Source organism: Mastigoproctus giganteus, chromosome 7 (assembly GCF_048544385.1).
Source record: "Mastigoproctus giganteus isolate SK-2022 chromosome 7, ASM4854438v1, whole genome shotgun sequence".
Classification (NCBI taxonomy): domain Eukaryota; kingdom Metazoa; phylum Arthropoda; class Arachnida; order Uropygi; family Thelyphonidae; genus Mastigoproctus; species Mastigoproctus giganteus.
This window is the reverse complement of record NC_143581.1, coordinates 168,401,271-168,427,496: the sequence shown is the minus strand read 5'-3', so window position 1 is coordinate 168,427,496 and position 26,226 is coordinate 168,401,271. Positions and strand designations below refer to the sequence as shown.

The 26,226-nt window shown below is 39.0% G+C and overlaps 1 protein-coding gene across 2 annotated transcripts in view; it reads left to right on the top strand.

The window, feature by feature from the left end:
- The window catches only part of LOC150083319 (focadhesin-like), a 457,209-nt gene that overhangs the window by 153,007 nt on the left and 277,976 nt on the right, over positions 1 to 26,226 (top strand). For both annotated transcript variants that reach the window (XM_090377973.1, XM_090377972.1), the window contains exon 9: positions 17,795 to 18,104. In XM_090377973.1, the coding sequence (XP_090234099.1) occupies positions 17,795 to 18,104 (310 nt within the window). The remainder of the gene's footprint in view (positions 1 to 17,794; positions 18,105 to 26,226) is intronic.

The following is a 26,226-nucleotide window of genomic DNA, read 5'->3' as shown; positions in this document are numbered from 1 at the left end:
ACAAAGGGGTTCTCTTACGAAGAAAGGCTTAAGTTTTGCAAATTACAGTGTCTGGAAACTAGGCACCAGCGGGGTGATCTGATAGAGGTGTACAAAGCCTTGAATGGTTTGAGCATGCTCAATGCTGATGGGATTCTTCCTCTAGCTCAGAAAAATCACCTGAGAGGGCATAAATTCAAATTGAGGAAAGACAGATGTAGGATAGATGTGCGGAAATTTGCCTTTAGCCAGCGGGTGGTTGGTGGGTGGAACAGACTTCCATCCCTTGTCGTGGAAGTTGATAGCCTAAATAAGTTTAAGGCTCAGCTGGACAGGTATTTCGAACGAACAGAGGGGTGAAGTGGAAGTGGTTATTTTTATTTATTTATGTTACTTTTTTTTTTTTTTTTTGGCTGATGCTGCATAAGCTTGCTTTCTTGCATCAAATGCCTCTACTAATGCTAATGCTAATGCTAATCTCCAATTTGTACAGCAGTCTTTCATTTTTGATACTGTGCAACAGTATCAAAAGCTTCCTGAAATCCACTTATATGATATCAAAATTATTTTTGGCATTCAGTTCCTTTGTAACCACATCGTAGTATCCAATGAAGTTAGTCAGACAAGACCTCCCTTTAACATACCCATGCTGTGTCTTAACTATTAGCAGTCTTGTCTCAATGATCCTGTAATGCTTCTTTAACCAGTGCCTCCATTAATTTTCCTGGAACAGAAGTTAAACTAATAGGTCTATAATTACTTGTGTTGCCTTTTCATCCTCCTTTGTGAATTGGGGCCACATTTGCACATCTCCAGTCCATGGGTACCTCCCCTGAGTCCAAAGAAGCTCTCATAATTAAGGCTAAGGGTTTGCTTACTTCCTTTGCTGCCTCCTTTAATATAACTGGATAGATCCCATTCACCCCAGGTGCCATCCTTATGTTTAACTTCAATTTTGCCTCCCCTTTGCTCTCAGTTATTACAAAATCACTTAGCCCCCTGTTAGTGTTTGATAAACTTCTGGCACTCCACTCATTGAATAACTCCTTGTGTGAATGTAGATACAAAATACTCATTCAGTTTATCAGCTACCTGAGCATGATTATCAATAGTCAACCCATCTGTGTTAAGTGGTTCAATCTGATTTATTCCTTTCCTTCTAGAGTTTACATAAATAAAAAACTCTTTGCTGTTTTTCTTTGATTTATTCCTTTCCTTCTAGAGTTTACATAAATAAAGAACTCTTTGCTGTTTTTCTTTGCATCCATACTTTGTCTGCCTAATCTCCTTTGTGACTTGATTACAGACTAGTTTATACCTGCCATAGGCTTCTGTGTCACCTGATAGTTTATATGCATCCGATACGTATTTCTTCTCTGCTACTAGCCTCATTAATTCATCTGACAGCCATTTAGGCCTAAACCTTGAACAGTATTTTTTTAGTTGGAATGAAAAGCCTAGTAGCCTCCAAAATTAAGTCCCTGAAGGCTTCCCATTTAGTAAATTTTGGTAACATCATCAGTTGATCCCACTGTACAGAATTTAAAAACTGTCTGAGACCTCTGTAGTCACCTTTACGAAACAAAAGCCCTTCCCTTTAGCCTTGATGGTAGTTACATCTTTAAGTAATTCCAACATCAGTACATTGTGATCACTGTCACCCAGTGGTTCTTTTATCTGCGAATTCTTAATGCAGGAATAATCTCTGCTTATAATCAGATCAAGACTATTACTCTCTCTGGTTGCCTCTCGAACATGTTGCTGTTGAAAACAGTCATCCAGTAAATCGACAAAAGTCTTGCTAGTGTGCGAGTGACCAAACCACAAGTTCCAGTCAATATCTGGAAAGTTAAAATCCCCCATTATAAGACATTCTGATTCAAATTAATAGCATAGTTTAATTTGCGGTACTCACCTTTTTATATAGGCGCTTCCGTAGCCAGGTGGGAAGGAGCAGCAGTGCGCAGCACACGCTTCTTGATTAGACCGGGGTTCGAGCCCGTCACCACCAAATACGGAGGATGCGTAAAGGTCAAGGAATGACCACCGCATATCCCGGAGCAATATGGCCTTAGTTGCTAATGCTCCTAAAAACCAACCAAACAAACAACAAACAACAATCACCTTTTTATATAATCTCCAATTGACGTGTTGAGATAGGATAAAATGGTAGTTGAGTTTAAAAATTGGAATTAATATGGATATGTTTAAATTTTGGAAACGGAGTTTAAAATATGCTCAAGGAAATAGAAGTGCACGTCTTTATCCTTGGTTGTTATGAATTAAAAGTTGAAATGATAAATCTAGGAAAGTTAAACTGAGGAGGGCAATGCTTTATCATTTCATTCCTAGCTTTATCATTTCAACTTTTAATTCATGACAACCAAGGATGAAGACCTGCACTTCTATTTCCTTGAACATATTTTAAACTCCGTTTCCAAAATTTAAACGTGTCCATATTAATTCCAATTTTTAAACTCAACTACCATTTTATCCTTTCTCAACACGTCAATTGCAGATTATATAAAAAGGTGAGTACCACAAATCAAGCTATGCTATTAATTTGAGTCAATTTAAATCGGTACTTTAAGAATTCTGCAGTTTATCTAAAACATTCTGATTTACTGGCCCACTCGTTAATTTATATTCAAAATTCTGCGAACAAAATTGTTTCTGTTTTACCTTTTTTTTTTTTTTTTTGTTTTTGTCTTAATTTTGTAGTTACCAAAATGAGATCGGGTGAATTTTATATATGTATGCCAAGTCTCCCTCCCTCTTGTTATCTCTCTCACTAAAAAGGATACAGATGGGTAGTCCAGTTGCACTAGCTTCTATTAGTTCTTAATCATTGTGCTTTTTTTATAAAGAAACATTCCCCTAAAGAGTGAGAGTTTTTCTTTATAAATGACTTAAAGGAATTCAGTATTTTTTGACAGACTGACAAGTACATCTATAAAGAGATTTACACAGACAAATGGACCTTACTGAATCATTTCTGGAAAATCTCTAGAAATGGAAGAATTTCCATTTCTAGAGAAATAAAAAATTTTTCTTTTTCTTGATAACAATATATTACAATTGTCAGCCATTCTTGATACTGTCACAGACATTCTCTCAGGTTACAGCAGGCTGGACTTGGTATCTGTGAGTCTAAAACATTGATTGGAGCTGATATTCATGTGAAATTTGAGCCAAGTGGATGAAATTTTGCTGAAGTGTGGTTATTCTGTAAAAACTAGATGCTCTGCTTGTGCCTTCAAGATGGTGGGACTGTTAGTTGTTGTTATTTGGTTTTTAGGAGCATTAGCAACTAAGGCCATATTGCTCCGGGAATATGCGGTGGTCATTTCCTGACCTTTGCACATCCTCCGTATTTGGTGGTGACGGGTTTGAACCCTGGTCTAATCAAGAAGCGTGTGCTACGCACTGCTGCTCCTTCCCTGGCTACGGAGCCGTCCTGGGACTGTTAGTATACATGGGTATAACCCTTATGTGCAAGTCCTAAAATATGGCACCTGGTATACTGGAGGTGAACATCCTGGTGTGAACCAATGTAAGCAGGTGTTGAGATGTGGCATTCACACCGCACAGAAGAATGCTGCCCCTTTGTGTGACCAGACGATAATAGTTGGCAGATGAGTCTCATCAGCCAGTGCATTCCTACTACTTTGCTTGTTGGAGGCTTGAAGTGGTGAAACCCATGTTTAGTCTTCAGAACAAAGCTCCAGCCCCCCCATCCCTTCCATTATGCAGTATGCTTGATGTCTTTTGTGATTATGATGGGCTTCATGATGAGATACAATCTACCTTACATTTTAAGGGTACAGCTCTAAAATGTAGTTCACAGGCCAGCTACTAGGTAGTTCACCTGACTGAACCTGTTGGTAACTCTCTAGGAGGCATCCAGATCAGCTAATGTATAATCATACTGACTGTATACTGCCAGATAGTGATTGGAGAGATTCTGAGTAGTGTGTGTGCAGGTGCATTGTCGAGGCCACATTATGTTAAGGAGCTAGGAATATTTTTACCATGTCTACACTATATCCAGAAATTTTATTACTTCATACAGTGTGTCCTTCCCACTTTTACTTTTTTTTTTTTTTTTTTTTTTTTTATGAAAACCCCAAACACGAAAGGTATCAAACCTATAGAAGTATGGGGGGAGGGGGGGTGCCGGAAACTTTGCTCTAGAGACTAAACATGGGTTTCACTACTGAATACATCATGAATGGTCAAACTAATAGAACAAACTTATCTGTGAAAAGATCTAACCCTCCCAATCACTTCCTTATTCATTTCACTAATATATGGTCTCAGTTCTAATTGCAAAGATGTCCATTTCCTCTTATAATCTGCCAAGAAGCTTCACTTTTTCTAACAGAATCCCAATTATTGGCTGATTTGATCTCTGCTCATCTCAGTTGTCCTAATTATTCACTATATGATTCCTTTCACTTCAGTGGTCATACCTTTAAGGTCATGCACTGATGTTCCTTGTCAGGGGATAAGTAATTTGGGATCTCCTCTTCTTGATGTTTTCTGGCTTAAAATCTCTATCCCATTCTGTCATATTCATCTGTTGCTTCTATTGTTCTCTAAACTCCACTGACCACTTGGAACTCTATGGTTTCCTTTCTTTGAAACTTGACTTTCTCCAGTTTAATTTTCCCAACAGTGAGGTAATTTCCCTTGATGATTTTAATGTTTGCAACTCACTCCAGCTAGCTTTCCCTTTCTAGTCACACTGACCCAGCTGGCTGAGATGCTGAGGCATTTTGCAGTTACTAATGACTTCACACAGATTGTTCATTTACTTACAAGAAGAATTATTGGCAATCCTAACCACACAGCCAACACTCTTGATCTTTTTCTCGCAAACAATCCTTCCAAGTACACAATCAAGGTGAATGGTCCTTTGGGCACCTCAGATTACAGCTTGGTGATGGTGTCTTCTCCAATGGAGCCCTTCTCTCATTGCTATTTTAAACCTAGCGTTGTTTGCCATTACAAGAAGCAAAATGTTATGATCTTTGAGATTTCCATTCTTCTTTTCCTTGGTTGAATTACTATTTTAAATCTTGTGATGTCAGCATTTGCTTATATTTTGTCAGTGAAATTATTTTTGAACCGATGAAATCCTTTATTCCACACTCCACCTTAAAATCTCATCTTTTATCTAAACCTTTGTTTTCCAGTAAATGTGCTAAGACTGTTTAAGATAAGAATGTTGCATATTGCAATTGTCTTGCATCCAAATCTCCTGGTTCATTTTTGCCTATACCAAAGCTTGCAGCAGTTGTAAAGCAGTTATTAATCAGTCCAAACTAGATTTTGACAAGGTTAAGAGTAGAAAACCTGCTTCTTGTCCAAATGGTAGTCGAACATTCTAGTCTCTAGCCAAAACAATTGGTCACAACTTCTGCACATCTTTACTCCCACCTCTGTTAAAATGTGATGGTTCTGTTGCCACCTCAACTAAAGATAAAGCTCACTTGCTAGCTTCCCACTTTTATTCTAACTCTTGTATTGATGATCTTGGTCAAGTACCTCCTGCCATTATCAGTACACTCCATTCAATGCCTCCTGTGGTTTTTCATCAAAAGAATGTTTAATTTCAAGAAAGCACCAAGTACTGGTGGTATTTTCCACTTGTTTTTAAAGCTGTGCTCCAGAGCTTCTGTTCTGTGTTACCTTTTTACATTTTCTAATTCCATTGGTGTTTTCCCTTCTGCTTGGAAATTTGCTCCTACCCCGCCAGTTTCTAAAAAGACAACAAATTACTCCCATCCAATTACTATTCCATTTCATTTACTTCTACTCTTTCTAAAATGATGAAGAAATCCATTAACTTCCAACTCCTAAACTGTGTAGAAACCTTCCATCTGATCAATGAACACCAATCTGGATTTTGTCAGTGCTGATCCACTGGTGATATACTGGCTTATGGTACCCATCTATGGATTAAATTCCATGGAAAAGTTTGTTGCCATGACAAGCATTTGCTCTTGTCATTTCAAAGGCTTTTGTGTTTGTCGTAAAGGTCTTCTAATGTCAATCTTGTAGTTTGCCAAGTGTTTTTTTTAATTGGGTATCCAGTTTTCTCTCTGATCAATAACTGTGGGTCATTCTAAATGGCTCTCAGTCTTTAAATTTCTCCACTAATGCTGGTGTTCCCAAAGGTTCAGTTCTTTCTCCCATTCTTTTCCTGTTCCATGTTAATGACCTTCCTTTGAAAATATCCATAGTTTTGCCAATGATAGCACATTGCATTCCACTTTCCAGTTTTTCATTCTAGATGTCTCTCTGTTTTTTAATTTCTCCACTAATGCTGGTGTTCCCCAAGGTTCTGTTCTTTCTCCCGCCCTTTTCATAAACCCATTAGATGCTTCCTCTGCGGGCGCCTCCGTAGCCAGGTGGGACGGAGCAGTAGTGCGTAGCACACGCTTCTTGATTAGACCGGGGTTCGAGCCCGTCACCACCAAGTACGGAGGATGCGGAAAGGTCAGGGAATGACCACCGCATATCCCGGAGCAATATAGCCGTAGTTGCTAATGCTCCAAATAACAAACAAACAAGCTTCCTCTGCATCTAAAAAACTTGGTTTTCTCTTTTGCTCTCAGTGTCACTTTTCTTCTAAACAGCTACACACTCTGTAAATCTCAAATCCATCCTACCATGGAATATTCTTTTACATCTGGGATGAAGTTCCCATAACCTCTCTTGGGGTTCTAGTCACCATTCAAAAGATGAGAGTTCGGTTGATTAATGACTCAATTCTTAGTCTTTGCACTCGCTGTCTCATAGTCATTCTGTTTCTGCTGCATTCCTTTTCTATAGATACATCCCCCACCCCTCATACTGCCCATATTTCCATGGACATTGTTCTTCTGAATTGGCTTCTATAATTCTTCCTCTCTCTTTGAAACCAGTCTGCATCCTTTTCTTATTCCTCGTTTATTCCTTCAACTTCTGTTTTCTGAAACAATCTTCCTTCACACATTTCCTAAAAATTGCAATCAGCAGAAATTCAACTCTAATGTCAAGTACAAGCACAACAACTCATATCTTTTTTCATCTTTTCAACCTTCAAACCATGCATGGTGCTAAGTACTGTAGGTTACATACCTTTTATGTTAGGTGGTTTTCTTTGAAAAAAAAAAAAAAAAAATCTGTTTGTATATCTGTCAAAATGGCTTAGAGCTTCTGTAGGATTCTGTTCATGCAGGAAATTGCAAAGCAGAATCTGGTTCAGATTTAAATTCACCATCACTTGGGAATCCAGAGGAACTTTTCCTTATCCCAGCAGAGTGTAGAACAAAGTGAGATGCATCTTCATCATCAGAAGGATCAGGTGCCTCCATAGCCAGGTGGGAAGGAGCAGCAGTGCGTAGCACACGCTTCTTGATTAAACCGGGGTTCGAGCCCGTCACCACCAAATACGGAGGATGCAGAAAGGTCAGGGAATGACCACTCCACCGGAGCAATATGGCCTTAGTTGCTAATGCTCCTAAAAACCAAGTAACAACAACAGAAGGATCACATGTACCATTGACATGTGATCCTTCTGAACTGTTTGTGTTTTGCTTTGGGGGGGGGGATACAAAGGGAGAAATGCAGCTTTCCTGCTGTCAAAATGTCTTATTGTTATAGTCTTACTATTTTGAATTATTTCATAATTGTGTGCGAAGATGTAAATAAATATATTTTTACCTTTGAAAATACAAGTAACGTTCAATTTTTATAAAATGTTAAAAATATCTATATATTCATCTGTCCATCTTTCTTTTCATCTCCCCTCCTCTTTTTCTCCATTCTCTAAGAAGGTAACTCTCCTACACTGTCTTCTTCTAGTTGGTCCCTAATAATGCTCCCTAGTGATTGTTCCTTCTAACAATGAAGGAATCTACACTTTCTAATAGATGCCTTAAGAGTGCTTTTATTTGTAAACAATTTTAGTGGGATTCAATCATTTTTGATAACTTTGAAACATATGTCCATGATGAGAGAGACACAAACCAATAATTTTTGTTGAAGCACTTATGAAAAAATCTTCAGAAATGGAAATTCTTATAGAGGGAACAAAATTGGAATTTTTTTGCTTTTCTTGAAGATAAAAATTTACGATTACATATTGTAACAGAATTGTTTTTAAAAAAATCAATTCTGCTATAAGTTATAAAGATAATTAATTTGTCTTTCTTCAAGTTTGTTCAAAGCGTTTTCATAGGTACATTTGCTTAGTGAGTTACAGCTTTGGTTCTTCTAGCTATCCAGATAACAATAATAAATAAAATAAAGATTTTCATCAGTTATAGAATACTTTTTCATAGCTTGTGTTTTGTTTGATCCCTGGTCACATTGGAATTGCTGAAAATAAGTGTGCCGACCTAGCTGCCAAAACTACTACAAAACCTATAGATAAATCTTTCAGTATACCCCTAAGTTAATTATAAAAAAGTGATGTCTTGAACAATGGGAACACATCTTGCAAAGTCAATTTGGTAACAAGCTACTCCATAAAGAAAGATCTCAAACTGTGGAAATCTAGTATACATGAGAACAGACATGAAGAAGGCAAGCTAGCCAGACTACAAATAGGCCACACAAATCTAACACATCTTTATCTGCTTACAGGCACCGACTCACCACTCAGCACAAACTACAACACCTGGCTCACTGTCCAACATGTACTCATTGATTGCCCCAAATACAATATTGATTGACAAACTGGTTACCTTATTTCCCATGATTAACACATCTTTCAGTATTGCTGACCTCCTAACAGATACACTACACGCCCCCCCTTGACGTGGGCACCTGTATGTGGTGAGGGAACCTCCCAGTGATGCTGCTGGTTTTCCAGATTACCATCATTGGGATCCAACGCCCATACCTTGGTTCCAGGGTTACATCTTTGGAATCCGGCGTGTGCAGCCGTGTGCCGCGACCCATAGAATTCAGAAAGGGGGATCCTGGTGGTTGAGGGGCCCAGCCTTAATACACCACTTTGGCCCCTGATTTGACAAGACGGGTGGTCCCGGACTGGCCCGACTGGGATCAATCGGCGGGTGTTTCTTACTGCTAGGGTCAACTGCGTTCCAATAAGTCTCCCTCCCTTTGGTCCTGGGACTGGATCAAGGCTTATTAGAAACGTGGGTATGGTGCCTCTAATCTAACTTGTCTTCCCATTCGTGTGCCCAGTACCTGCTAGTTCACGAGTGGCCATCCCCTCATAGTGCTCCGTGGTGGGTGAGGTATTTAGGGCATCTGAAATTTTTATTTAGGGCATCTGAAATAATTACTCATATGAGTAATTTAAATTCTTTTTCTTCTGGGGCCCCAACAAGGCCCCTACCTAACCGATCAGATGAGAATGACACCAATTCTGCCAAAAGAGCCAGAACTGAGGATAAACCACCATCTATAACACTGCTTTTCCTCATTCTCCATTCCACCGGAGAGCAGTCAATTGGGAAGATGTCACCCTTCTTCATCCAGAAAGGATTAGAAGGGTTGGCAGGATCACTAAAATCCGTAAAACGGCTGCGTTCTGGCGATCTTTTACTCAAAGCTTCAAACACAAAGCAAGCAGAAAGAATGTTAAACACGGCATCCATAGGGGGAATACCGATCAATGTAACACCCCACAAAACTTTGAACTCTTCACGCGGTGTCATTTCAGAGTGGGATCTTATTCATGTCTCTGAAGAGGAGATCTGCTCTGAACTGAAAGACCAAGGAGTGACAGCTGTCAAGAGAATATCAATGCGGAAGGAAGAGAATCTCGTCCCTACCCGAGTTATCCTAACATTTAACACCCCATGGCCTCCTAGTTCCATCAAGGCAGGGTATTTAACCTGCCCAGTGAGGATCTATATTCCAAACCCACTGAGGTGTTTTAAATGAAAAAAATACGGCCACTCACAAACGGCTTGTCATGGTCCCTGCCTGTGCTCGATGTGGTGCGAAAGACCACGAGAGCAAGGAATGTTCAGTTTCTAAACCGATCTTTGTAAATGCCAACAAGATCATCCTGCCTAACTCCAGAGCATGCCAGCGGTGGAAGGATAAAAAAGAGATCCAAAAACTGAAAACGGAGCTGAATATCTCCTACCCAGAGACTAGAAAATGCATTCAACCAATAAATAGCGGGAAGCCTTCATATGCCCAGAAGGTTTCTGCGAAGTGCACTATCGGTACACAAACTGAGATGACTGTACCACCAAGAGAGTCATTCACACTGATTGCCCGCTATTTATTGAGTTCACAAAAGCCCCACCAAAAAAACGCAGTCAGCTGCCACTCCTATATCCGTACCTCCTAGTGCTCCACCACTACCAAAACCAAGTGGTAAAGAGCCAACAGTAATAACAGAAACAATGAATGTCGAGGACAAGGAGGTACCGGATGAATCAGTCTTGGAACTCTTTGCGGAGGAAGAAATGGACACGGGACAGCATCCATTCTTTCCCAAAAAAGATAAATCCAAGATTGACAAAAGTAAGCCTTCAGCACCTTGGAAGCCGCCTGATGGACCCACCAAGCCTAAATAATGGCTAAATTCCTGCAATGGAATTGTTGTGGATTTCGGCGAAATACTGATGACATCAAGACCCTCCTGCAAAAGCACGAGCCAGTTTGCTTTTGCTTGCAGGAGAATTATCTAAAGGCAAATGATGATCCCACAATGCATAACATCACAATTTTTCGTAAGGATAGAATTGCAGATGGTCCTGCTCATGGAGGAGTGGCTATCCTTGTGGGCAACCAGACCCCAGTTCAGCCCTTGCTAATTACAACTAGCATAGAAGCTGTTGCAATTCGCCTTACAGTGGGATTTTTATTAACGGTCTGCTCTATTTATTTGCCACCTGGGACTGCCATCTCCCAGGAAGACCTTGATGATCTTGTAATGCAGTTGCCTCCCCCTTTATTACTTCTCGGGGGTTTTAATGGACATAATACCCTGTGGGGTAGTGCCAACATGAACGGAAGGGGATGAGTCATAGAGCGTATGCTAAATGACAATGACCTTTCCCTTTTAAATACTGGAACATACACTTTCTTCCACATGCCTACCCGTACTTTTTCTGCCATTGATCTCTCTATCTGCTCCCCCTCTCTACTCCCTTCACTCATTTGGGAAGTGGAGGAGAACCCATACGGAAGTGATCACTTCCCTGTGATAACCTCTTTACACAGTGGGAGACCGTGTCTTCCTTTCAGGTTACCACGGTGGAAGATTGTCAGGCTGACTGGACTGCCTTCCAACATCAGACAAATTTTGACCTCAGTACCGTCAGTCAGGAGCCTATCAGTAATGTACATTACAGAAATTATCGTCCAAGCAGCTGCGAATGCTGTTCCAAAAACATCTGCCCGGTTTCCACCATTTCCCAAACCTTGGTGGAATTCACAATGCACAGCAGCAGCAAAACAGGCTCAAAACAAAGCGTGGGGTATATTCCGCCGATATCGTATCACGATCAACCTTATAGCCTTTAAATGCGCACGAGCCAAAGCACGCTACATCAGCCGTCAGAGTCAAAAGGAATCGTGGATCCATTTTACTTCATCAATTATTCAGTCCACTAGTACTAAGTTGGTCTGGGATAAAATCTGGAAAATGAAGGGAAAATATACATACCACCCTTCTTCAATCCTAGGTTATAATGGATGCACTATTGCAGATCCAACTGCAATAGCCAATTCTCTTGGGGAAACATTCTCTAACATTTCTGCAACATCTTCGTATTCCCCAGAGTTCCTGGTCCTGAAACATAAAATCGAAAAACAGGCACTTAATTTTAAGTCAAAGAGCGTCTATCCGTACAACAGGCCATTCTCTATACAGGAACTGAAAAGAGCTCTTATTCTTTCCAAAGCAAGTGCTGTATATGGTATTTGGAATCAAATGACTTTCTCTCCAACATCCAATGCGGCTTCCAAAGGAACCGGTCCACTTTGGACCATCTTATTAGACTGGAAACATCCATCTGGGATGCTTTCCTAAAACGCGAACACTTGGTGTCAGTGTTCTTTGACATGGAGAAAGCGTATGACACAACTTGGAGATTTGGTATCTTAAAAGATCTGTATAGCCTTGGTCTTAGAGGGCAACTCCCCGTTTTTATTAAAAACTTTCTAGCCAATCGATCTTTCCAAGTTCGTGTGGGATCCTCACTCTCTCGTTCCTTTAGCCAAGAGGAGGGAGTACCACAAGGATCAGTTTTAAGTGTCACGCTTTTCGCCATCAAAGTAAATTCCATCACAGAACAACTTCCTCCAACCGTAAACAGTGCCCTCTATGTTGATGACTTTAGCATATTTTGTCAGTCATACAACATGAGGGTTATAGAAAGACAACTGCAAAAAGCCATAAAAAAAAAAGTAAAGTGCAGCCATTATCAACCCACTGCAGGATGGAAGCCTCCTCAGCAATTCATGCTGAGGGAAATGGACCATAATCTGCCACGCTGGTCCAGTGCGGGTTGGCAGATCGACCGTATTCAGCAGTCAGGGGTTTGAACCCCGGTCTACTCAAAGAGCGTGTGCTACTGCACTCCCGCTCCTGTCCACTCGGCTACGCCATTGATCGCCTTAATTCCCGGGCACTTGCTAAATGGCTTCAGGTTCTCGCCGGAGAAGACCGTTTGCGTACATTTTTGTCGTAAGCGTAATCTTCATCCTGAACCTGAATTAAGGCTCGGACAAAATGCTATTCCAGTAGCGGCAGACACAAAATTCTTGGGACTCGTATTCGATAAAAAGCTGACCTTTCTGGATCACATCCGTCAACTCCGCACAAATTGCACAAGAGGCTTGAATATTCTGGGCTCTCTTTCCTCTACATCTTGGGGTGCGGATCGATGCTCCCTACTACGCATCTACCGTGCACTTGTACGATACAGACTAGATTACGGGTCCCTGGTATACAATTTGGCCAGAGACAGTGTACTTCGTTGGCTGGGTCCTGTCAATCATCTGGCTCTCCGTACCGCTATTGGAGCATATCGAACATCTCCTGTCCAGAGCTTATACGTCGAAGCAAACGAACCGCCGTTATCGCTTCGACGTAAGCAGTTGTCTCTAAAGTACGCTTTAAAACTGAAATCCCTGCCAGACCATCCTACGTGGCCATTCGTTTTTGAGCCATGATGGGAAAATTGGACAACACCCGTAAGACTGCCAATCGTCCTTTTGGTATTCGTCTCCAAGAGCTACTCAAAGAACTTAATATCAAGTTAGACAAGGTTGCCTAAACACCAAAACAACCCCTTCCACCCTGTCATGCTCATGTTCCAACATGTGACTTGTCCCTTAGAAATTGGGGAAAGTCGGACACTCCATCATCTGTCTACCTGCAGCTTTATTCAGCACACCAAGCTGAACATGCTGACTTCGCCAGTTTACACAGACGGTTCAAAGTCGGAATCATATGTGGGATCTGCTGCTGTCTTTACAGACAACACTACATTGGAGCAGATTTCCTCTGAATGCAGCATATTTACTGCAGAGCTGCACGCTATAGAGTTAGCCTTGGATCACATTAGTAAATGCCAATACCAACGGTTCATTTTATATTCCGACTCTCTCAGCGTGTTGCAGGTTTTAATAACTGTGAGATATAATTCTCATCCAGTTCTGTCTAGCATTCAGCAGAATATTCACTTCCTCCGTGAACGTGAATATGATATCCGCTTCTGCTGGATTCCTAGCCACGTTGGGATTAGGGGAAATGATTTGGCTGACACCGCAGCCAAATCAGCAATTCCCAATAATAATCGCTGCCTGTCAGTCCCCTATACAGACTACAGGCAAATAATACACCAAAAGATACACTCCCAATGGCAGAATTTGTGGAATAGACAGATTACAAAATAAATTATATCTTATAAAGCCTGTAATTGAACCGTGGCAGTCTAGTCTGCGCAGGAATTGTAAGGAGGAAGTTGTTCTTGCCCTGACCTGCATAAGACATAGTCATTTGACTCATTCGTTTTTGCTGAGGGCTGATGACCCTCATATGTGTGAGTCCTGTGGCACAATTTTATCAATTAGACACATTTTAGTTGACTGTCCAGATTTTAGCAATATCCGTTTTATTGCTTTTAACCATCTGACTGAGCCATATACACTCAGTCAGATTTCATCCGACAATGACCATGTGTCTGCTATTTTTAGCTTTTTGAAATCAGTAAACCTTTTCGCCCATATTTAAAAAATCTACCTTGTTATTGTTACTTGTTTACTGATATTTGTCTTTTAGTTTATACTTGTTTTTATACCTTGACTTAGTGACCTAAATCATTAGGCCACTGAAAATTTTACTTTTTATGACCAGGTTTTGGCACATTATAGCCTTAGTCGCTAATGCGCCAATAAAACGCAAGCAACAACAACACCACCACATGTCCAAAATTTTTACTTTTCTCAAAGAGAAAAGTAAAAATTTTCTACAGAAATTAAAATGAAAAAATCGAAAAACGTACATTAGAGTAACAAATAGTTAAAAAATAATTAAAAATCAATTTAATGCAATTACTTTAAAAAAAAATTAAAGGTATTTAATGGAAAAAAAAGAGAACTTAAATCTGTTCTTACTAAAAAGAACATATTTAAGATCATCCATGACAAATATAATGTTTGACTCCATTCTAGGTTTCATAAATGTAAAAAAAAATTGGACTTTGCAATGAATGCAGTAAAGATTTCCTGAATAAAGCAAAGAAAGCTGCTGCATCATTTTTTTTTTAGTGTTCCATGTTTAAATTGGTAGGTGACAAAGCACCTTGTGTTTCGCATATGTTTAGACAGGTATTTGCATTTCTGTATTGAAAAAATTTTAATAAATACTTATCTTTTAATCCCAATGCTGGTTTATTTAAGTAATATTTATTAATCATTTTGCATTTTTACATTTGTGTAGTGTATAGAGATGTACTCTAAAAAGAATGTTTAGCTGTTATTATTATAAACAATTGTGATTTTAGTATAAACTGTCCGTACCCACATAACAAATTGTTAGTGAATTCACACAGCCATGATGGCATTGTTTCTAAATTAATACTGATTATTAGAAAAACATTTTGTATAAAGGAAAACAAAAATAACTGGCCTTAAATGTATACAGATGATTCAGAGTTATAAGTTATCCTCCCTCCTATATCCCCTTAACTTGAACCTTTTATAAGGGGAGTTCCCCCATTTCCAAAAATTACATTAGAACCTATAATACTTTAGTACTATGCATGGGTTAAAAGCTGAGAAAGAAGGCACAGTAAACCCCCAGTATTTGTGGGGTTATGTTCCTGAGAAATGCCATGAATACTGAAAATGCGAATACTGAGTTATGGCACCCATAGTAATAAAAAAGGGTTCTCTTCCAAAGTACGAAATATATAAGAAAAACTAGTCTAAAATTTTGTCTATATATGTATTATTATTATTACCTACATAATATGACTATATACATAGACAGTACATAGTGAAATATAAGCATAAGGTATCAAAAATGAAAATAAGAAACAATTTAACATTAAATTTATTAGAAATTTCAAACAAATCTTTCAAAAACATTCAAGAATATGGGTTGCTGGGCGAAAAATAACTCTTCATCGAAGTTTGTTTCTTCATTTTTTTTTTATTGAGCTCCTTTTGGATTTCCCTTTTAAACTTTTGCTAGCTAAAAAACTTGTCCTGTCAGTGCTATCACCAGTTTCACTAAAGTGTTAATAAAGGTGTTTTGCCTTTTCACGAGTGGAGAGTACCGACCCATCAAAAATCCTGGCTTCGAACTTCTCCATGGCTAAATTTGCAATGATAGCACTAATAGGGGAACCCATTGCTGTGCCACGAACCTGCTTGTACATTGTGTTTTGAAACACCATGGTGGTACTTGAGAGACATAGCTCCACCCCACTACAAATGTCCTCCATGCTTAATGGAGTCCTATTGCTTAGGGTGTCATCCTTCTCCAATGCCATGCATGCACATTGCACCCCATGGTCAATAGGAATGCACGTGAACAAGGATATCACATTGAATGATACTATGGCCTTGCCCTCTTCTATAGCCTGATCCCTTATGAATCGCACGAAGTCTCCACTATCCCTGATGGTAAAATCAGAACGTCCAACAATAGGAGAAATCAGTCTGGCTAGGAACCTGGACAAAGCATGTGTAGGACTGCCTATAAATGGCACATGAGGAGAATACTGTCCATGCTCCTGTAGAAACATGTGCTGAGAACCGTGAGTCTGCTGATATTTAAGGATGTGCCGTACAATAAACCTCACTGTTGAAAAAGGAGATGGATGCCTCTGAAAGCTACGGTGTTTTAGTGCTTTTATCATCCTGTGTTTTACCTACATTGTTTTATTGTAAATAATTCTTTGCAGTTTAAAATTTCATATTTTATTGTATAGACAATTACCTTTTTATCAGTTTTATCCGGTGGAATTATATCATTCTATTTATTTCATTTATCTACATCATTATTTTAATATAGCGTAACACTATTTATGTTTTTAATAATAGTTGGTGTATGATTGTCCAGTTATTATGAATATGAATATTCCCAACCCCAGAGGCCTATTTGAAAAAAAAAAAAAAAAAAAAAAAAATGTTTACATTAATGCACTGCAAAACGGTAGATTTTTTACTTTCTTAATCATATCAATTAAAAGCAAACAACAAAACCTTCCATGACAAGCACATAACACATACTGAACAAGGATTAGTGGGAAACATCTGCGCTTATGATTGTGTCACCCCCCCACCCACCCACCCACTGAGTGCTGTTTTGACTGGGCAAGATGATTTTAGCCATGCCCATATTTTTTATGGCAGAAAACATTCACGGTGTTTTAAAATTCACAAACTTTTAGGTTTCATTTTATATTAAATCAGCGACCAAGAATACGCGAAATCACTAATACAGATACCACAAATAGCAGGAGTTTACTGTGCTTATTGACATTGGACTTGAATTTCTCTATACTGTAATTTTAAGGAAACATATATGAAGGAAAGTTTCATATTAGTTTTCTGACCTTTCGTAAGGCACATTCTTTTAATTCCATTTTATGGCTTTGTCTGCAGTAACTGTTAATTTTATTTCTCCTCACATAACATTGCTTGTTTCCCAGAACCATTGTTCACTTTGGGTTTCACATCATAGACTCATCCAAAAGCCCATGTCATACACTGCAGTGGCAGAAAAGATCTTCCAGTGGCATATTCTTTGTATAGTTCAAGGGATGCAGTCCCACTTTCTCAGTTGCCCTTTCCTTTTGGGCCTCTCTGAGCCCAAAAGGAAAGAGCAAACTGAGAAAGTTACATAAAGTATAAATTGTGTTCCACCAGGATTGAAGCTTGTGATGATATGTCAATACTTCTAATGGCAATTTTCATAAATTAACATACTTTTTTTACCCCATTTAAATTAATTCGTGGAGTTGTAATAAGATTTTGATAACAGTACCAATAAAAAGTCTAGCGGTAACTTAATTTTCCTACTGCTGCTCTGACAATGGAAGTATGAGATTATTTCTCTAAGCAATAATAAATTATCCCTTAGTTTACCATTAATGTACTGATTAATATTGTACACATGACTAGCTAAAACAAGTTGATAGTTTTGCATGTAAACAATTTGAAATATACTTGTTAATCAGTAGAAAGGATTAGTTATGTAATTGCTAATATATTGTTTTAAAAACCCAGTACATATACAAGTAACTTATTTTTATGGAAATCTGTATTTATATTTAATTTTTATTTCTTTTATTTCTCTTATCTAATGAATTAGTGGGAGTTTTGCTTGCATATGAACCACCTTCTGAATTTGGCAAAGATGGCCAACCATCTAAAGCATCCATAATAGCTCAGGCAAGGTTTTATGAACAGGTTCTTGGTGCCCTCATTCAAGATGTTTCTCTTGATTCAAATGAGTGGAGAAGGTGTATTCTTTTGTCATCAGCTTGGTCATCATTCATGGACAGAGCATTTACTGCTTGTGAGGAAGCAAGAAGAGCAGATCTTGAAAGAGAAAGAAGTCATGGTAGGCTTGAAGGTGGTGCTGATAAAATTAAAAATATAATGGGGACTGCATGGCTGTGGTAAGATAAGAATTAATTTTCTTATTTTCATTTACTTTATTAGTTTTGTGAGTTTACATTATTACTGATCCATCATGAGTAAAGTTTAAGAATAGGTGTGTGAGAGTGATTGTAGTAATTATTAATGAAATTTAAAAATATGACAGCAGGTAGTAGTAGTGGCATGTGATGCAAGAAAGCAAGTGTATGAACTTATGCGGCACCAGCCAAAAAAAAAAAAAAAAAATTACAAAACAATTCCCAATTTCAACAATTGAAGAATCAACAATTTCTCCCCCACTTTGCTCTCAGTTATTACGAAATCATTAAGCACTCTGCTACAATTTGATAACCTTCTGGCATTTTCAAACCTTAATAACTCCTCATGTATGAATGTAGATGTAAAATGTCTGCCAGAGGCAAAAGTTGATGACGTTGTAAAGCATATATCATCTTTTAAGGGCACAAAGGATGATATTGTTGTACCCATTAGCACAATTGACATTAAGAGTAGGAGATATTCAGATTTACGTAACAAGTACAGGTCAATGTTGCAAAAAAGTTGAGTTAGGGTTAAATTTGAAAGTTTCTGCAATTCTGCCCAGACACGATAGGAGAGGGTACATGATGAGAGCCTTGTCAATCAATTCGGCCCTGGAGGAAACGTGCAAGGCTCAAGGGGCAGAATTTTTTTCAGCCTGGTCTATGCTTGTTAACAGGAGACACTGCTTCTACAGGATGGGATACACTTAAATAGAAAGGGGGCAAGAATATTTGCGAATGCTATCGAGATAGTGTTAGGTGGGTCAGAAAACTGCTACCTTGGGGGTATTCACAGACTAAAAGGATAAAAGTAGCCGTATGTGGAGGTGTAGGTGATTCTTGCACTACTTCTATTAGAATAAGCAGCAGCCTTGGAGGGAGGGGTGTTAGGGTTTTCAGGGACGGATGGCAGTCATCGTGAAACAGGTGGGTATATGGGATGTGTTAGGGTAACTAATAATAAGAATAGGTACATGTATACCAATGCTAGAAGTAAAGTAAATAAATTTGATGGATTTGAAGTGTTGGTCAAGACATCAAAGGCAGATATTGTTGGGATAGCAGAGACGTGGGGTCACACAGATATAAGGAATGCAGAACTGGAATTTGGGGAGTACAATGTGTACAGAAAGGATAGACAGGATAGGAAGGGAGGAGGTGTTATGCTGTTAATTAAGAAAAACATAAAATCAAAAGAAGGGGAATCAAGGTGATATAGATGAACAGTGCACTGTTGAGTCAGTTTGGTGTGACATAAGCACTGCGAAAGCAAAAATAAGAGTAGGAGTGTGTTATAGGCCTAATGACTCAAATGAGTACAATGAACAATTGTACAGAGAAATAGAATAGACTAGTAAATCGGAATGTCTTATAATGGGGGATTTTAACTTCCCAGATGTAGACTGGAACTTATGGGTTGGTCACTTGCACACTAGTAAGACTTTTTTGGATAAAAGGACGATTTATTGGATGATTGTTTTCTGCAGCAGCATGTTCAAGAGACAACCAGAGAGGGTAATACTCTTGATCTGGTTATCAGCAGTGATCATTTGTGTATTAAGAATTTGCAGATAAAGGAACCGTTAGGTGGCAGTGATCACAGTGTACTGATGTGGGATTTATTTAAAGATATAATTACCATCAGGGGTAAAGGAAGGGGTTTTTGCTTCCGTAAAGGTGACTACAGTGATCTCATCAGACATCAATCAGACAGTGATCAATCAGACAGTTTTTAAATTCTGTACAGTGGGACCAACTGATGATGTTATCAACAGCAAATACTAAGTGGGAAGCATTCAAGGAATTAATAGTGGAAGCTACTAAACGTTTCATACCTATTGAGAAATATTGTTCAAAGTTTAGACCTAAATGGTTGTCAAATGAAATAATGAGACTCGTGGCAGAGAAGAAAAATGCATGGGATGCATATAAATTATCAGGCGGCACAGAAGCCTATGATGTATATAAGCTAGTCTGTAATCAAGTCACAAAGGAGGTTAGGCAGGCGAAGGTAGATTACAAAACATCTTTGGCAAAGGATGCTAAGAAAAACAGCAGGGATTTCTTTACTTATATAAACTCTAAAAGGAAGGGGATGAATCTGATTGGTCCACTTGATATCGATGGTTCGACTGTTGATGATCCTGCCCAGGTAGCAAACAAACTGAATGAGTATTTTGCATCTACATTCACATATAAGGAATTATTAAGGATTGCAAATGCCAGAAGGTTAACAAATTGTAGCAGGGTGCTTAATGATTTTGTAATAACTGAGATCTAAGTGGAGGAGAAATTGTTGAAGTTAAACATAAGAAAGTAACATGGGGTGGATGGGATCTATCCAGTTATATTAAAGGAGGCGGCAAAGGCAGTAAGCAAACCCTTAGCCATTATTATGAAAGCTTCATTGGACTCAGGGGAGGTTCCCACAGACTGTAGATATTCAAATGTATCCCCAATTCACAAAGGGGGATTGAAGGGTGACATGAGTAATTACAGACCAGTTAGTTTAACTTCTGTTCCAGGTAAAATAATGGAGTCTCTGGTTAAAGATGCATTGCAGGATCATCTAGATAAGACTGCAGCAATAATTTAGACACAGCATGGGTTTGTTAAGGGAAAGTCTTGTCTGACAAATTTGATTAGATATTATGATGTGGTTACAAAGGAACTGGATGCAAAAAATAATTTTGATATCATATACTTGGATTTTAGGAAAGCTTTTGACACTGTTCAGCATGGAAGACTACTGTACAAATTGGAGCAGAATGGTATTAAGGGTAAGCTTCTACAATGGATAAAAGGACGGTTGAGTGGGAGAAAAAAAGACGGTGGTAATCAATGGGTGCTTCTCTTCGTGGACTAATGTTATTAGTGGAGGCTCACAGGGTTCAGTGTTGTGTCCACTGTTGTTTTGTATATTTATCAATGATATTGATGAAGATATATCAGGCTTAGTATACAAAGGTTGGCAGGGTTGTTAATGACAGTAATGGCAGTGTGTTATTGCAACAGGATCTAGAAAATTTTGGGCAGATTGGCTGAGAAGTGCCAACTGAAGTTTAACATTGAAAAATGCAAAGTACTGCATATGGGTAGAAGTAACCCCAGAGAAACGTACCAACTGTGTGGTACTACACTTAAGGTGATAGAAACTGAAAAAGACCTGGAAGTAATTGTGCAGTCAGATATGAAGTTTTCTGAGCAATGCAGACAGTCTGCCAGGGCAGGTCATGGAGTTTTGTCAATGATATACAGGAATTTTGCTAGCAGGGGAAAGGAGGTGATTGTCCCTCTGTATAAGGCAATGGTCAGGCCACGCCTTGAGTACTGTGTACAGGTCTGGAGGCCTCATTTTAGGAAGGATGTAGATTTAATTGAGCGTGTACAGAGAAGGGCAACAAGATTGGTGAGGGGAATGAAGGGATCCTCTTACCAAGAGAGGCTTAAGTTCTGCAAATTGCAGTGGCTGGAGACTAGGCACCTGCGCGGTGATCTGATTGAGGTATATAAGGCCTTGAATGGGTTGAGCTTGCTGAATTCTGATGGAATCCTTCCGCTTGTTCAGATTACGAACCTAAGGGGGCATAAATTCAAATTAAGAAAAGACAGATGTAGAATAGATGTGCAGAAATTTGCCTTTAGCCAGTGGGTGGTTAATTGCTGGAACAAACTTCCATCTTTCGTTGTGGAAGTTGATAGGTTGAATAAATTTAAGGAGGAACTGGACAGGCATTTGGAGGGAATGGTGTGATTTTTTTTTTTTTTTTTTTGGCTGATGCTGCATAAGCTGATAATCTTGCTTTCTTGCATCATATGCTGTTACTACTACTCATTCAGTTTGTTTGCTATCTGAGCAGGATCATCAACAGTTGAACCATCGATATCAAGTATATCAATCAGATTCATTCCCTTCCTTTTAGAGTTCATATAAGTAAAGAAATCCTTGCTGTTTTTTTTTAGCAAAAGGTCTAGAGAACTTTTGTCTATGAAAGGATGTAGTTGGTATATAAAGTATAAGGTATGTTCCTGTCAGACGGCACCTTGGATTTCTCCCCTCTCTGCGTGTGTTCGCTGTATCGAGAACAGTACACTATCAAGGCCATGACTTGACAGTGTGTGTATGCCGTGTCTGTGCAGTGTGATTTGTTGTGCCCATTGTTTGTCCAGCTTATTGGCTGCCAAGCCCCGACGTTGCCCATACCTTGCCACGTGTGAAGGCTTGCCTGGTTTGTCCAGAATCATGACAAGTTGCTCTGGCAGGTTCTGCCACCTGTGATTTCAGTGGCTAGGATCTTTAAAAAAAATATAATAAAATACACTCTGATGTTAATTCTTAATAAGATTGCTGTTAGCAAATCGCTGGTTGGGGTTGAACGCTAGAGAGATGTGTTAACAGGCCTAATAAGTCGGGCAGAATTTTGTTGTTATTAAATTTAGAAGTGTGGGCTACTAGATGAAAGATAATAGTGGGAGGGAGGGGAGGCTGAAGACTAAGGTGTAGAAGTAGGATTAAGGGGTCAATAGAGGAGATGACCTCAGTTAGGCAGTGTGGCATGCCCATGCCACACCAGAGGGAAGTTTGGATGGCAGGTGGGGGAGATGAAGAAGAGTTATCTCCCCTTGCCATGGATAGGGTATGTCATCATCAGAGGTCATCCACAGAAATTATGAAAAAGACAGCAATGTTCTTGCTTCTGTCTTTTTCATAATTTCTTTTTGCTGTCTTTTTCATAATTTCTGTGGATGACCTCTGATGATGACACTGAAATTGTGAGGGACACCGCAATGTTATTTCATCTTGGTCGCTTTTTCACTTATCTTTATTTTAATTTCTGGTCCATTTCTTCCTCTTTATCATGTACATTCATTAGATTTAATAAAATCTCCTTCACGTGCTCCACTTACAATATTTTATACATAAAAAATTATATATATATATATATATATACACACACACACACATTATGGCTGTAGGGTATGTTTTGCTAATGCAGTGTCCCTGATCCATAAGCTATGTTATCTTCTTTTTAGTACAGGCACATTTCCCACCTATATTAATTAGCTTCTTAATACCATTATTCTCTATTATATATATATATTGTAGTAGTAGTGGCATGTGATGCAAGAAAGCAAGTGTATGAGCTTATGCAGCATCAGCCAAAAAAAAATCGCACCATTCCCTCCAAATGCCTGTCCAGTTCCTCCTTAAATTTATTTAACCTATCAACTTCCACATCGACAGATGGAAGTTTGTTCCAGCAATTAACCACCCGCTGGCTAAAGGCAAATTTCCGTACATCTATTCTACATCTGTCTTTTCTTAATTTGAATTTATGCCCCCTTACTTTTCTCTTGGTTACTTCTACCCATATGCAGTACTTTGCATTTGTCAAGGTTAAACTTCAGTTGCCGCTTCTTAGCCCATCTGCCCAAATTGTCTAGATCCTGTTGCAGTAGCACACTGCCATTACTGTCATTAACAACCCTGCCAACCTTTGTATCATCTGCAAACTTCGACACTAAGCCTGATATACCTTCATCAATATCATTGATAAATATACAAAACAACAGTGGACCCAACACCGAACCCTGTGGGACTCCACTAATAACATTAGTCCACAGAGCAGCACCCATTGATTACCACACTCTGTCTTCTCCCACTTAACCATCCTTTTATCCATTGTAGCAACTTACCCTTTATACCATTCTGCTCCAATTTGTACAATAGTCTTCCATGTGCAACAGTGTCAAAAGCTTTCCTGAAATCCAAATATATGATATCAAAATTATTTTTTGCATCCAGTTCTTTTGTAATCACATCATAATAACCAATCAGATTTGTCAGGCAAGAATTTCCCTTAACAAACCCGTGCTGTGTCTGAATTATTGCTGCAGTCTAGATGATCCTGCAATGCATCTTTAACCAGTGACTCCATTATTTTATCCAGAACAGAAGTTAAACTAACTGATGTGTAATTACTTGTGTCACCCTTCGATCCCCGTTTGTGAATTGGGGATACATTTGCACATTTCCAGTCCGTGGGAACCTCCCCTGTGTCCAAGGATGCTCTCATAATTATGGCTAAGGGTTTGCTTAGTTGCTTTGCCACCTCCTTTAATATAACTGGATAGATCCCTTAATAATTCCTCATGTGTCAATGTAGATGCAAAATACTCATTCAGTTTGTTTACTATCTGAGCAGGATCATCAACAGTCGAACCATCGATGTCAAGTGGACCAATCAGATTCATCCCCTTCCTTTTAGAGTTTATATAAGTAAAGAAATCCTTGCTGTTTTTCTTAGCATCTTTTGCCAAGCATTTCTCGTAATCTGCCTTCGCCTGCCTAACCTCCTTTGTTACCTGATTACAGACTAGCTTAAATCAGCCATAGGCTTCTGAGTCGCTTGATAATTTATATGCATCCCATGCATTTTTCTTCTCTGTTACGAGTCTCAGTTCATTTGATAACCATTTAGGCCTAAACCTTGAACAGTATTTCTTAATAGGTATGAAACTTTTAGTAGCATCCACGTTTAATTCCTGGAATGTTTCCCACTTAGAATTTACTGTTAGTAACATCGTCAGTTGATCCCACTGTACAGAATTTAAAAACTTTCTGAGACCACTGTACTCACCTTTACGGAAGCAAAAACCCTTTCCTCTACCCCTGATGGTAATTAAATCTTTAAGTAAATTCCACATCAGTACACTGTGATCACTGCCACCTAGTGGGTCCTTTATCTGCAAATTCTTAATACACAAATGATCACTGCTGATAAGCAGATCAAGAGTATTACTCTCTCTCTCTGGTTGCTTCTCAAACATGCTGCTGCAGAAAACAATCATCCAATAAATTCACAAAATTCTGACTAGTGTGTGAGTGACCAAACTTCGAGTTCCAGTCAATATCCTGGAAGTTAAAATCCCCCATTATAAGACATTCTGATTTACTAGCTCACTCTATTTCTCTGTACAATTGTTCATTGTACTCATTCGAGTCATTAGGCCTATAACACACTCCTACTCTTATTTTTGCTTTCGCAGTGCTTATGTCACACCAAACTGACTCAACAGTGCACTGTTCATGGGTGCACTTCTTTGGATTTTATATTTTTCTTAATTAACAGTATAACACATCCCTTCCTATCCTGTCTATCCTTTCTGTACACATTGTACTCCCCAAATTCCAGTTCTTCCTTCCTTATATCTGTTTGACACCACGTCTCTGCTATCCCAACAATATCCACCTTTGATGTCTTGACCAACACTTCAAATTCATCAAATTTATTTACTGTACTTCTAGCACTGGTATACATGCAAGCATACATGCACCTATTCCTAGTTACCCTAACACATCCCATATACCCACCTATTTCACGATGACTGCCATCCTTCCCTGAAACCCCCAACACCCCTCGCTCCAGGTCACTACTTATTCTAACAGAAGTTGTGCAAGAAACACCTTCACCTCTGCCTGCGGCCACTGTTAAACTATTAGTCCTTGTATCTCACCAAGCTAGCAGTTTTCCGACCCTTGATTTGCGCTGTTCTGATTTGTGCTGATTTGCAATAACGCCCATCACTAACCACATGGCCATTTTTGTATATTTATTTTTGCAATTTTTTAATTTTTTTGCAAATTGAAAGTTTAAAAGCGCCAGACAGAATTTATCTGCATTGTATTGTGCTATGTATCATGCACTGTTCACGTGATCAAGGACAATCTGAGCCAATCAGTGATTAGCTTGTCTGTATCATAGCCAGTGAGAGACGAGAAAGCTTCCTGCCTTCAAAGTAGCCACTCTTGGGATGCGGGTGGCAAAGGTCTATGCTGTGAAGCATTCAGTTGGTTGCTGTTTACGCCATTTACACATGTTGGAAATTTATTATGCTAACTCTTTTTATTAATTGCGCTATTGATAAATTAAATAATAATTAATAATAGTGATAGCCATGTGCAGTTTTTGCCAATCATGTTATAAAGTTTTAGTTTAGAGCAATAGAATAGAGAGAGAGATGCCGTGTCTGGTAAAAGAAGTTCAATGAATCCTAGTGAAAATGAAAGCGTGAAAAAGGCACGTCGATCTATCATGTT